Source organism: Nannobrachium achirus (genome assembly GCF_963921795.1).
Source record: "Nannobrachium achirus genome assembly, chromosome: 9".
NCBI lineage: Eukaryota > Metazoa > Chordata > Actinopteri > Myctophiformes > Myctophidae > Nannobrachium > Nannobrachium achirus.
In genome coordinates, this window is record NC_137818.1 from 36404972 (window position 1) to 36419141 (window position 14170).

The 14170-nt window shown below is 38.6% G+C and overlaps 1 protein-coding gene across 1 annotated transcript; it reads left to right on the forward strand.

Moving 5' to 3' along the window:
* The first annotated feature begins 514 nt into the window (after positions 1-514).
* Positions 515-13971, forward strand: LOC308291608 (uncharacterized protein). The gene is made up of 6 exons (XM_080733667.1): positions 515-701; positions 11237-11293; positions 11677-11721; positions 11809-11871; positions 12043-12090; positions 12224-13971. The coding sequence occupies exons 2-6, from the start codon at positions 11260-11262 to the stop codon at positions 12394-12396; spliced, it is 363 nt and encodes a 120-aa protein (XP_080589793.1). The 5' UTR covers positions 515-701; positions 11237-11259; the 3' UTR covers positions 12397-13971.
* Positions 13972-14170: the final 199 nt, after the last annotated feature.

The following is a 14170-nucleotide window of genomic DNA, read 5'->3' on the forward strand; positions in this document are numbered from 1 at the left end:
TTGTAAATTATAATTGTTTGGAAGCTTTTGCTTTGTCCTGTATTGATTAAGTTGAGCGAATAGACAGGATAGTCTAAAAACAATGTCACACTAGAGTGGCTGTAATAATACACATAGTTAATGTATTATTACATAACATAATTACATGAAATGCATAATATCACAGCCATAGTGCTAACATTGGCATTGTGATTGATTGCTATGTTAACTTTTATGTAATTTAAATGTGAGCCTACTTAACCTACCTAAAATAAACGGGAATGTCGATTGCTCTAAATAAATACAAGTAATAAATAATTACAAGATGACACCTTGTTGCTTCTTTCAGTGTGTGTGTGTGTGTGTGTGTGTGTGTGTGTGTGTGTGTGTGTGTGTGTGTGTGTGTGTGTGTGTGTGTGTGTGTGTGTGTGTGTGTGTGTGTATGGGGGGGGGGGGGGGGGGGTACAGGTTTAGGGGAGGAACGAAAGCAGGAACGGAAATCGACAGCGTGGGCGTCTGGGTGACTACTACTAGCAGTAGCATACATTACACTCCCAGTCAGTCATTCTACTCAACTGAACTGCTTGTTAAATCACTTGAGAGAGATACTTTTGTATGATTTAAAACTCGGAGCTGGTTTTCGAGGTTGTGTACATCCTCGTGATTTAAAAGCATAGGAAACAGCTGCTGAACAGCTCGACTGTGTTGTTGTAACTTCACAGGTAAGTCTGCTCAAACAATAGCTGCTGTACTGTGGCCGTGGTGAACAATGTCTGCTGTTGAGTGTTACGAGCAGCTGGGTATGTTTTGTAGATCCGTTTGGTAAAAGTTCAGTGCACGTGTTTTACTTTGGGTTGGGTCGAGTTATTATCTTACCAAGTTAAGAAACTTCCCAGTTCGGTAGTTTATCAAGTCAGTGGTGTAAAGTAACTAAGAACCTTTACTGTACCTAAGTACAATTTTGAAGTATTTTGTACTTGATTATTTCCATTTCTAATGCCTCATTCACACTACAGATATATAGTTGAACGTTTAGCTTGGTAATTCAATGTAATCTCAATGGAAACCAGCTTTAAAGCTTTCAAAGCTTTGTTCTATATATATCTGTAGTGTGAATGAGGCATAACACTTCTACTCCACACAGAGACATATATTGTACTTTACTCCACTACATTTATTTGAAGACTTGAGCTACTAGTTACTTATATACATTTCGACCATTTGATCTGCTATTTTCAAAATATTTGTATACATTTGAAAACTTGAAATGGGACAATGAGTAGTTCTACTTTTAGTACTTTAAGTACATTTTGATACTTTTGTAGTTTTACTCAAGTACATTTTGAATTCCAGACTTGTACTTGTAGTGGGGCATTTCTATATTTCTATATAGCTATTGTAACATCTCGACTTGAAAAATAATACTGATATTAATAATAGATACTAATATCAAAAAATAGGGATTGTCCACAGAACTTCAAAAGTAAATGTTGCTTGTTTATTCATCGTCCCACAAAAGTATACATCCTTAATCAAAGTAAAAATCTTCTTCTACTGAGGTTCCTTTCCAATTCTCAGCACATAGCATAATTTAGCTCCGGTGACGGAGGAGTCACTCAACCAGTTTCTGTTGAAATGACTCCCGATTAACAATAAGCAACCCGTTATATGGGCCAGAGCCGACCCTAAAGCAAGCTCACACAATAAGGATAGAGGAAGCAGATGGCACCATTCTCATCAGCTAATTGACCAGCGTTGTATGTCAAAGAAAGTACATATGACAATCAATACATTGAAAAGTTAACCATGCTAAAAGCTCCACATGACAATTCTTAATTTACGTGTCATGTTAAGTGCCTATGGTCAGCTAATCCAATTAATGGCTGACCATCCCCACTGACCAGGGGCTACTGAGAAGATATGACCCTTGCAGCAGGAGAAACAATATCATTAGCCATGTGCTGAGAACTCAAAGATACATCACACAAATATATTAACATATTAGGTCGACCAGCTGCAACATAAACCTCCCTTTGTGAGGTACAATAATACCTCACAAAACTCGACGAACTAATATGTACATACATCAACTCGATGTCCCTGTCAAGGACTAATGAATACACAAATTGAACATCAAAACCCATTAAAATACACCTACAACACTCACACGATCACAATAAGAACAAACATATAGAAGACATAGAATAAAACACAAACTAGTGAGACATAATCAAATACAACCTTACTAATCCATCAATGAAATCAAAAATTCCCCCATGAACTCTGTTCCTTACAAACCCTGGGGACAAAAGAAATTCTCAGCCACCGTAAGTGAGCAGTCCATGGCTTCATTATTTGGTATGTAAATGAATAAACCTCCGATCAACAATCAGACACACACATCATATACCAGAGGCTGGACACATATAAGGGTGTTATTTTGGAGACCCCACAATTACCCTAATTATATATCCCACTTTTGTTTATATGGGACACCTCCCTTTTATAATTTCTTCATCCCAAGATATATCATCATACCCAATATATGTATGCCTCAGGTATCAACATAAACATCATCCTTAAATAACTTATATCAGTACAGTACAGAAACGCAAACGAAAGAAAGTTACTAACATTCCTGATATATCAAAGTACTTCATATCAGCCCTCTTGCAAATCAGATATCGTACTACTGCATTACCAAATTTGCGAAATACCGCACTGCACCATTCAGATTAATAAAATCAAATCAATCAAACACATGAAGTAATCATTGTACATATTGTAATATGAAATATGTGTATCCGTTTGTATGCATGTCATAATCTAAATACTCCTTTGGATGCGTCCTTACACTTTGCTCACATCTTTACTCATCTCTACTAGTGTATATTCTTTTCTTCCAGAGATTCTTCCAGTAATTCAATAACCTTAGTTACATTTTCAAAATCCATTTTGACCTACGTTTTAGACACACATCTATCATTCCCTTATTATGTACGCTCCTTCACTATGAGTGTCATGAGTATTTTTGAGCCTAAAGATTTCCAAGTCTGTGTTGTGGTCTTTTATTTAGTCTCATCAAACTTCTAGCCATTAAGTTTCACTGCAAAATATCAATTCTAGTTAGCAGTTGGCCTCAAACCTTAAAATTATCCTTGTCATGTTCAGTCTTTAGTCAGGCATCTGTATAAGTGTAACCATGTAGCCTATGTGTTCTTTAGTCTGGGTATACATATATATATATTAACCTATGATCATGTGGACTAGCAATTATATCACGATAAACAATAAGAACTCTCTACTCGTTATGTGTAGGAGGTCTCTACCTCACAAGGTCAATAATTAGATTACCCTATTAATTCCTATACTGTTATTCCCTTTTTAGTACTCCTAAACAAATTTTGTTACACACACCCATGACTGAATATTTGTATATTCCATTACCTCATTATGTTCAAAGTACATCATGAGAAATTAATTTTTCCCATCCTATGACTTCCCTATACTTTTTCGGAAGGTCAATTATATACTCTTACCAGTCAGATTCTCTCTTTCTTTTCTTTCCAGCAACAATGCAACACATACATTTTTGAAGATCTCCTAATCAACCAAACTGTACAAAGCAGCATAAAGTCTTAGCACCTTGATGGTCCGTACATCTAATATTTTCTGTCTGATCCATGAGTGAGATAATTCATACCAAATACAAACCTCTCCGGGCTACACCTCCACTCAAAGCACATCCGTCTCGCCTTCAAAACAATAACTCCCTAGCAATCCACCAAGATTGCAGCCATATAATCCACCTTGCAATTAACTTCCCCAACATACTTAAATCCTTCCACTTATTTCTATTTAGATATTAATTATCCCAATCAGATATCACTCATTCGCATCAGATATTCATTATTCTATTCTATCCTGTGATACTTCCTTCCAAAAATACTCTCCCTGATAGTTTCAATAGTTTCAAACATGTAATTTATTATCAAAAATCTTTTTGTAAGATTATTTATAATCATTGTAAATGTATTCATGTAACCCCCTTGTCAACAATACTCATCCACCCATTTGTCTACATGAAGAAAAATGTAGACAAAAAACAGTAATGATATGAACCTAGTACTGAACCTCGTACTATGACACCATAACAGCAAGAAAATATCTGAGTTGAGATATGGACAATACAACACTCAAGATCATTCAGACATAAATATCAGGAAACAGGACGTGACGACTTACATCTGATGCGTTAATTCCATACTCAATGGTTAATTCGACTGACTGCAGAAGGCAAATCACTGTACCCGCCGTAAGCCTAATAATAGTATCCAAAATACATCTGCATCTGTGCGTCTCAAATCTTCAGAATCTAGGATATAGCGTCGACACATGCATAGAATGCCAGAGGTCACTCCACCAATGCAAATCCCCCGAAATTCATTTATCACACCAGTAGGCCCAATCCTACGTTAACAGCACTTCAATGGTGAAGGCATACGTTCACTTTAGCCTGTCGCCCATACAACAGAGCAGCAAAACCCACAACAAAAGGACACCCATAAAAGTATAAATCACAAAGTCTTCGTCGAATGAACACAGCTCCAACAGTGCGTTCAAAAGCCCCCACCCGTCAACTCGTCTGGAGTCGCGAGCATACGGGCTCAAACCTGCGACCTGCGCAGACTCTGTCAATATAAGTCACGTCACATAGCACTCACTTTGTTGTATGTTTTGCAGCTCACTCATCTCTTTCCACCAGGCTCAGTATCACAAATGCCAAATACCAGGAGTCATTGCACTACCCCTCCATAACTCCTGCCAAAACGCCTGTTAGACCACTTGAGGGTCCCCCTCTAACAGCCACATGTATTCTTGCTTTGACAATACACAACACTACAGTGGACAACCACACAGTAAAGACCCACTGGGGACGCAAACTAATTGTCAGAAGGGTTTGCTGTACTCAATGATAAGAGCACAAACCTCATTATGAATGACAAAAAACACTCCAAATATGGTTAACAGTCGGAACCTCGTAAACCATATACAGTTTCCGAGGACAATGACAACACCGTAAGACTCGGGACTTAACTCCACCCACATCGCGTCCATTGACATTGTTAAGCCCTTCCAGTCATATCTGACCTACTTCATGTCGGTTGTGGTCCAAATTGTAGAAGCCCACAAATGTGTATATGACATTTCCAAAACTAACTACGTACCAAGCTTATAATAGAGCACAGGTCCAAAAATAACTTCATTAAACAATCCCAAATGACTCAACAAAAACCTTATTTACGCATCCTAGCTATAGCTATAAGCAGGACAACTATGATCAATAATCATTTGAGGTAACACAGCAGTAAAAAAGAGAAGATCGGGGAGGTCAAGGGCCACTGCCCCCTCCACCTCTCTGCATGCCCGTGCGCCTGTAAGAACAAAAGCCACAGAGCAGGCCTTCTCACCGCACTCAGGCCCCTCAGCACCCATAAAAAGCAATAACCCAGAAGGGGACCAAATGACACAAGGAAAAAAAACCTTTCACTTAATACAAATCAGCTGGAGCAAAAAAACGGTGAGACGCGCAAGCACATGCTATGACCTACACCAGCAATGTTCTATCAAATATTATGGAATCAGCCAATTACTATTCACCATCATGGAATCCAGTTATATCCTAATTATCACTCCAGGAAAGCAGAATATGAAATACCCTATCAAAGCCAAATTATCTACTAACCACCATAAACCATTAAAAATCAGATTGAGCTATACCTCCAAACTAACATCAGGAAATCATTTGACAAATATCAAATCCCAAGACAGAATAATTTCTCATTTCTTTTAACACTATGTCAGCACACTCGCTTTAAATTGGTGCACTTCATTGCTGGAAAGAAAAATACCTTCATTTCAAATCACTACATAACCACAAAAGAACTGTTTACGGTCATCCCGTGACTCCAGAAACACATACTATAAGCTATAAATGATTAGATCTTTCTTCCTGAATACTGATCCTTATTAGCAATTAAATACATCATCGAAATAGAGTCCACTAACATTGTTGGAAACGGATGGCACACCATACTGGATCAAACTCAAAGTGCACTATTCCAAATGTCAGCATAATTGCTGTCCTGAGTCTGTTCATTATACATTGAAGAATGTAGTTACTTTGTCACTAGGCATGGGCATGGGTACACTTAATAAATAAACAACTCTAAAATATGTAATACTGTGCATGTCAGTAATACTAATTAAGTGTTCTGACAGATATTTCAATATCCCTACAGGCAAACCACACTATAGTACTTGTCCCAGTTCGTCACTGCAAAGAATGTCCTTTTATTGTGCTACTCAGTCAACTCACAATCATGGTGTTGCACAGGCCAGATGTCAAACCACCCCTTACACATAATCACTGGACCTCTGTGCAAACAGAAATTTAGACTAGAATAGCACAATACCAACACATACTCTATGTTTATGTGTGCCTCACATGCACATATCTTTGTGTAAGTAGAATCTATCAATATATATTATTAATCTATATTGTGCTCAGCTGTTGTGAAGAGTCAAACAAGTACAATGTCTCACTCACTAATGGTCCTTTAACGTCGATCAGATGTAAGTCCAGTCATAAGCAACCTCTAATCTAACTGTTAGTTGTGGTACCATGTAGATGGTACTAGTAAATTTAAAAATATCAATACTTTGGTCCCTTAAAAGGTGCTACAAGTGAGTGAATGTAACCACTCATGTAAAAATATACCCTTATTATCTTTCTGAAATAAACCAAGTCATCACAGAAAAGATGCAGCATTTAAAGTATCTTGCATGATTCAGTGGGATGAGCCTGTCAAAGTCCCAAATCGTTTGAACTGTAGTTAAAGTCATCATTACAACTTGCGTAGTTTATTTACCATCACTATCATGTAATTTTCAGTGTGTTTTAGTTGTCACAGATTGGCCAAATACTTTAATCATCAGTGTTTTTGATTTAATGTCCGCAAATACGAACATGCGTGTTGAATTAACTTAGTCTAAATATATGAATATTAAACTCTAAGTAGTCACTACTGTTGGGGCATCGACTACTTACATACAGACATGCACAACATAAGTTTTCGTGTCTAGACACATTACTATTGACAGTACCTAGTATGTATCATATATGCAAACCCACACTTGCACTGCTCTCCCTTATTGTCAACAGGAATATAATGTAATAGTAACTGAATCGAAAAATCTGTTTAAACCTATAATGGACAACTATATTGACATGATACAGAAAGACACACATAATACCTTAGTGTTTAACTTCAACAGCATCAGTATTTAAAATATTAGTTCATGTGTTCAATGATCTGTCTCCATAAGAATAGATTGTATTAAAACATGTATTAACCCATTTCGCACAGACTTTAATTTGCTCACTAGTTGCGCTATGACCTCAAATCATTTTGAAAATATAACGTTACACCAGTCATGAAATCCTTAAGAGGATGCATTGTCAAGTATTTGAGGCAGTTGGACATGTCAGAGTTGGACCACCCAGTTTCTAATCAGCAAATTGACATTGGTCGTCAGTGAGATCAATATGATATCTCACCTCCCTACCACCATACAATTCTGGTTGAGTATTAAATTAATTGCCTTCTGGCCACCTCTTCCTTCAGCTTTGCCAATTTGACCTTTAACCCGTGATTTACAACCACCACTATGCTTTTTTCCCACTTCACTTATCTTTTAGATTTTTGTTTCTCGATTCACGGAAAACATTTTTGGAGACAACAGGAATTTGCTGTTGTCGGTGTCTCACATGAGGGCCTTCATTCATGACTGAACCATCTCTCAAATACTTCTCCACTACAGTGAGAGTCACGTATAGTCTGTGACTCCATCTCTCTTTCTTAACAGGAGTTAATAACATTCCTTCAAAATAAAAATCACTAAAAAACAAAAGACTTATCTTCCTAATCTATAGTTCCAACACTTGTTACTTGTGTAATTTGTCTTTTTTACAATTTAAACACCAAAACTATACTGAACCAGCCCATGTTTTTCCTACATTAACAGTTAATACTATTAGAATACAGGTTACTGCCCTTTAAACACTTTTCATAGCCCCCAGATTGATGTAGTTCGGTCACGGCTGGGCGTGTCACACCAAAAACCTTGTCCTTGGTGTCATTGGGTCATGGATCAGCATAGCTTTGGGGTCCAGAACTTCAGTCCAGTCCATCCAGCGTATTCTCACCATAGACAAATACAGAAGAAAATAACAAAATTAATGCCAAATCAAAACACTCTTCAACCAATTTACTCTAAAGTCCTCCTCAAGCAAGGAAGACCACAAAACATAATAGAACCTTATATTACCGCAGTACTTAAGAACACACAGACTGCAGACAATATGTTCCCAAATAACCACAATAAATTACAAAAAATATCTTTTTTAAATCATGAATAATCAGTAAACTAGTTAATAAACTTCTAATCAAGTATATTATAACCAAATAAAGAATTCATAACCACATCTGAAGATGTAAAACACTAGCACATGAAAATACATAATGGCATTAGAAAAAACACTTCGAAAAAGAAAAAATAAGAGAAAAACACTATTTCTTCTCCTCCCCCCCCCCCCCTTCCACGGGCCGGCAAAGTGCGCACAGAGCCGCGCACGTGGGAGAATGAGAGAGAGCGCCACACACGCACAGGAGAGGAGAGCACACACACCCCCACAGGGCCCGCAGCCACACACACACACATAGGCCTACACACGAGAGGGAGGAGAAAAAATGACAGCCCCAAAAAAGGAGCAGGCCGCTCTTGCGTAGGCAAACGAATTTAGCAACTATCATCAAATTGAATAATGGCAGAATTGAATAATTAGGCCAATCATATTATTCAATCAACCATCCAAAAATATTTTCTTTTCCGTTTTAGAGCTCAACACATAAAGACAAAGACATAGACAGACAGACAAAAGAAACACTAAAAATCGCTGACCGGCAGCACTAGACGCCAAATCTAAATTCACTAGGCCTTACATCACTTCACGTACATGTACCAACTTCTGGTGAACATCCTGCCACCAAGAGCCCATCTCTCTTTTCAAAATCACCGGTCTCATCTCTGTATGCGCATCACATAATCCAACTCTATCTACCAATACTGTATGCACATGATCCAACTCTATCTACCAATACTGTATGCACATTTCAACTTCCCAATACGCACATCACATAATAAAAACCCACTTTATCAGGTCCAACTCTATCTACCAATACTGACCTCATTAGCAACCGTTATACTGACCATACAGCGTCCTATTGGCCTTCCCCAAAGCAGAGTATTTCGCATTCTCGTCAGAAAGCCCGAAAAACCCTCTTAAACTCATCTCCCACACATATAACGTTCACAAAGTCATGACTTAAAACACCTAAGCATTACAGCATACAGTAAAAACACAAACATGCTGTGAACACACAATCCCTTCAACATAATCTAAGTCCGTTGCAGATGCAGCGTAAATAACTTGGAAAAAATACAGTATTACCCAAAATGATGGAAGGACAGGAGGTAGGGTGATCAATCGTGAGGAGGAGATGAGGAGATCAGCTACGCGCTCCACGGAGGTCAGGCCAGGGCGAGGGTAGAGCCAGATGCCGGAAAGATGTAGTAGTAACAGCAACACGCACCCCCCTCGCAGGGCTCACGCTTCACTGTTGGGCCCCAACTGACACGGCTCCCTCCGTGTCAGCTCTCCGCAGTCGTCCACTGACAGGCACGGCCCCAAAGTTCACAGAGTCAATATTGAAAATGTTCATGTAGATTCGTTGAAAACCTCTGACTTCAACAACCAAAAAATAACGTCTTGACGTCGTCCAAACCATCTTTGAACAAATGTCCAGTTGTCGCAGCAGTTGTAACTTTAGGGCTGCAGGCAAGCAGTCAAAAAAAACAATTAGCGTTCTTCCTTTCTTTCTTCAGCCGTGATGCAGTGGTCAATCTTCAGGGGCCGCGGACACCGCTCGCACACCCAGGTCTATTAGTATGCAAAATAGGCCAGTTTCTTTGTCAAACAGGCAGTAAAGCGAGCAATACAAAGGCACAGGCCATCAGAGACACCGCTCAAGAACAACTCACAAAACCAACACTGGCTCTTCCTCCGTTGAAGTATCTTGATCTGTCCTCCTCCGTCGAAAACAAGCCCTGATCACAGACTCACAGTCCCCCCTAAAAAAAAATCAGCTTTTCCTAAAAAGTCATAAAATACGCCACAAATCGCTCCTGGCTCGCGTCGCCATTTATGTAACATCTCGACTTGAAAAATAATACTGATATTAATAATAGATACTAATATCAAAAAATAGGGATTGTCCACAGAACTTCAAAAGTAAATGTTGCTTGTTTATTCATCGTCCCACAAAAGTATACATCCTTAATCAAAGTAAAAATCTTCTTCTACTGAGGTTCCTTTCCAATTCTCAGCACATAGCATAATTTAGCTCCGGTGACGGAGGAGTCACTCAACCAGTTTCTGTTGAAATGACTCCCGATTAACAATAAGCAACCCGTTATATGGGCCAGAGCCGACCCTAAAGCAAGCTCACACAATAAGGATAGAGGAAGCAGATGGCACCATTCTCATCAGCTAATTGACCAGCGTTGTATGTCAAAGAAAGTACATATGACAATCAATACATTGAAAAGTTAACCATGCTAAAAGCTCCACATGACAATTCTTAATTTACGTGTCATGTTAAGTGCCTATGGTCAGCTAATCCAATTAATGGCTGACCATCCCCACTGACCAGGGGCTACTGAGAAGATATGACCCTTGCAGCAGGAGAAACAATATCATTAGCCATGTGCTGAGAACTCAAAGATACATCACACAAATATATTAACATATTAGGTCGACCAGCTGCAACACTATATTGCACAAGTTAAACACGTGAGTACTTTTTCCACCTCTTAAGTTGGAAATTGGGGAACTCAAACAAACAAAAAAGGATATGTTGTTGTGAATGTGGATGTAGTCAGTGTAGACCAAACCAGTCTAGTCAACAGATTACATTGATTACAAAGAATGTCAGCTGATAAGAGTCAGTGTGGTATGATGTAATTACTGGCATGACAAGATATGAAGTGACACTCGAGTCATTGTTAAAATCAAAACTTTAAAAAGCCATTTAGCCATGTTTCTATTTCTAATGTTTCTACTTGTTTGTCTTAGTTTGACACTAGACAACACTCATCATGACGTCCAGTCCAGTGAGTCCACCCCAGAATGGTATGTACGTTTAGCATATTATTCCTGTAATACTAACCACAATATTGAGCTTTAACCTTATTTTTAAGAGTAAAGGTTAAGTGTGTACATGTTTGTGTCGACTGTGAAATAACTAGTATAACTTGAGTCTTTCTCATACATCAATATGTGTTTCTGTTGATAAGGATATTGTGTCATAGTGTACATATATTTAGAAATACATTTGTGTTTGACAAGTTTGTCTCAGCCAGGTCCAGCTCTTGATAATCAGATTACTGTGTCTCAACACTTAATATGTTGTCCTTGCTCAGACATTGTGCCATAACACATAGTGTGACCAGCAGATAGATATAGATATGAGCTCTTTTGCACACTTTAATGTTCTTAACTGGTGTCATTTTCAGTGTCGGATATTGGTCTTTTTCTCTCCGATATGGATACAACTGAAGGTAGGCCCATGTTTTGAGCTTGAGTTTAGTGTGTGTAGTATTCAAATAATATTATGTTATTAATTTATATCCTTGCCATATTTTCAGCATCTACTATAGGGACAACACTAACAACAGTTCCCACGCATGCAGACACAACACTGATTGAGGGTAACTTGTGATCATTTTCTATCGTGCCTAATTGCTGTGTAGTGTCCCAACTGTGAATGTTACGACTTGACAGTTCTACTAATCTAAAGTAGTCTTTTAAAAGCATAACATCTGTCTCCAAGCTGTGTACAATAATTGTATTCATCTATTTGTTTTGTTTTGTCTTCTAAGTGGTAACAACTGCACTCCCAATGCAGACAGACTCCACTGTTATTGCAGGTAATGATGCTCATGCTACTCATTCCTTCCCATGCCAGAAGTCACTCAATTGACCTCTTTAACACAGCATCCATTTTGGTCTTGTGTTTTAAAAAACTAGTTTGCCTTCAACTAGTTTGCCTTCTCTTTCCAGTGGTTATAGTTCTGGTCCTGCTGACAGTACTTGGTTTGGCATTCCTTCTCTATCGATATCTCTGCCACAACAAAGGCGATTACAGAACAACGGGGGAACTGGCTCCAGGTGAGGACCCTGATGAGGACAGCAAGGATCAGGCCACGGTCGAAAAGAAGGAGTACTTTATCTGAACTTTGGTAGAAGGCTGAAGGCAAAGGAGTCATTGGATCTTGGTCTAAAAAAGAAAAAGAAAAAAAGGAGTGGCTTCTGCCTGGCCAGCTAAGAATCTTTTAATATGAATCTTTTAATATTTGTCTTTTGAGAGTTGTCCACTTTTGAGTTGTGGGCTAAGTTAAGATTTTGTGCTGTGTAAAACACAGTCACTGCTGTGCATAGGCACAGGAGTTCTGGGTTATTAGGTTATTAATAATGGACCCAGCAAATATTGAATGACTTGTTACAGGTAACAGAACAGGTATGAGTTAGGGCTGTAATCTAGCCCTGTTTTAGGGATTCGAACTTCGGGGGGATTTTCGGAACGAACCATCGAACCTTCGATGGTTCGTTCAATTGAATAAAAACCGAACGTTCGGACGTTCGAACCATCGAACGTACTGTACCTTTAAACAGTGTAGGAAACTAGGAAATGTTTTAAATGCGCTGTTTTATCCATTGAAAACGCGTGGATGCGTGGCCGCATTAACACCTAGGCTAACACTTGGAAAATCCAACCCAATCGGAGAAAATGTCGCACAGTTTGTTGACGAACAGGCTCAATGTATAGCGGAGTTGCACGGATGATGATGATTAGACTTGGTGACTGCATCGGAGCTCGTCGCGTTCGGGCTAAACTGGTCTCGATGTAACAACCCCATACATCGCATTGATTATAGATCCTTTAGGGGGTTGCAATGAAATCCATCTTTGCTCATGCTTAGGAGAAAGGGATGTTTAATCTTTGGGTGCGTGGATGGCTGGGTGTTCGCTGTTCAAAGCACACACGTCTCTCTCTGCCCAGGACAGCTGCTCTTACTCACTGTCAACAAGCGTGTGTCAGCGAGGCTGATTCGCCACCCGGTTCGCGGCCCCAAATAGGAGCGCAATTGGAGCGGAGGACGGTCCTTGATCGCTCCAAGCTGTTCTGGTGCATTTTATAACTACTATAACGGTCACCATTAACTGTTAGTGTTTACCGGTAGGCCTAACTTATTTCGTATCTGGCTATCTCTACTACTGTGATATTCTGAATAGGCCAATCACATTCTGATAATTATTTTTCGTGTAAAAAAAGAAAAAAAAAAAAAGAAAAAAACCTGAACCCATTAATTTCGAACTTCGATTGCCAACGTAACGAACGAACGTTCGAACCTCCGAAGGTTCGCTTGCAGCCCTAGTATGAGTAGATTTGCAGTGCTAAACAAGAAGTATGTATTGGGATTTGCTCAAACTGTCTAGGCCGCTATTATAGGTTGAATATGTTTCATAATCAATTATTAGCATGTCTCTGCTATACTGTACAGTTATATTTTGCTTTGTTTATTCAGTATCTGATGTTTGATTTAAACGTGTAGCTATTTACTTTTTAGAACAGGATATTTGTACAAGATGTGTCCTGGGGTTATTTTATTTTCTATAATGTAAACAAGTTGGCCAAAAACTATTTAAAGCGAGCAGCTAGGCTATATTTGTTCCAGTTTTACCAATTATCTTCCATGATGTTTTGCCAAACGTTACTGATAGAATATAGTTCTCCATTTAATGTGAGCATGGAAGGCAATAAAAACTGTTTTTCAACTAATGTTATTTACACTGGCATTTTTAATTGAAAACGATTCCTTTCAATTCCCACCTGATCAAAATATCATTATGGCTCTCAATCTAGGTGTTAATCCGCCAGAACACCTACATTTTGTAGTAGATCAAAACTATAATTGTACCAACAATTAATTAATCTATAGATTTTAT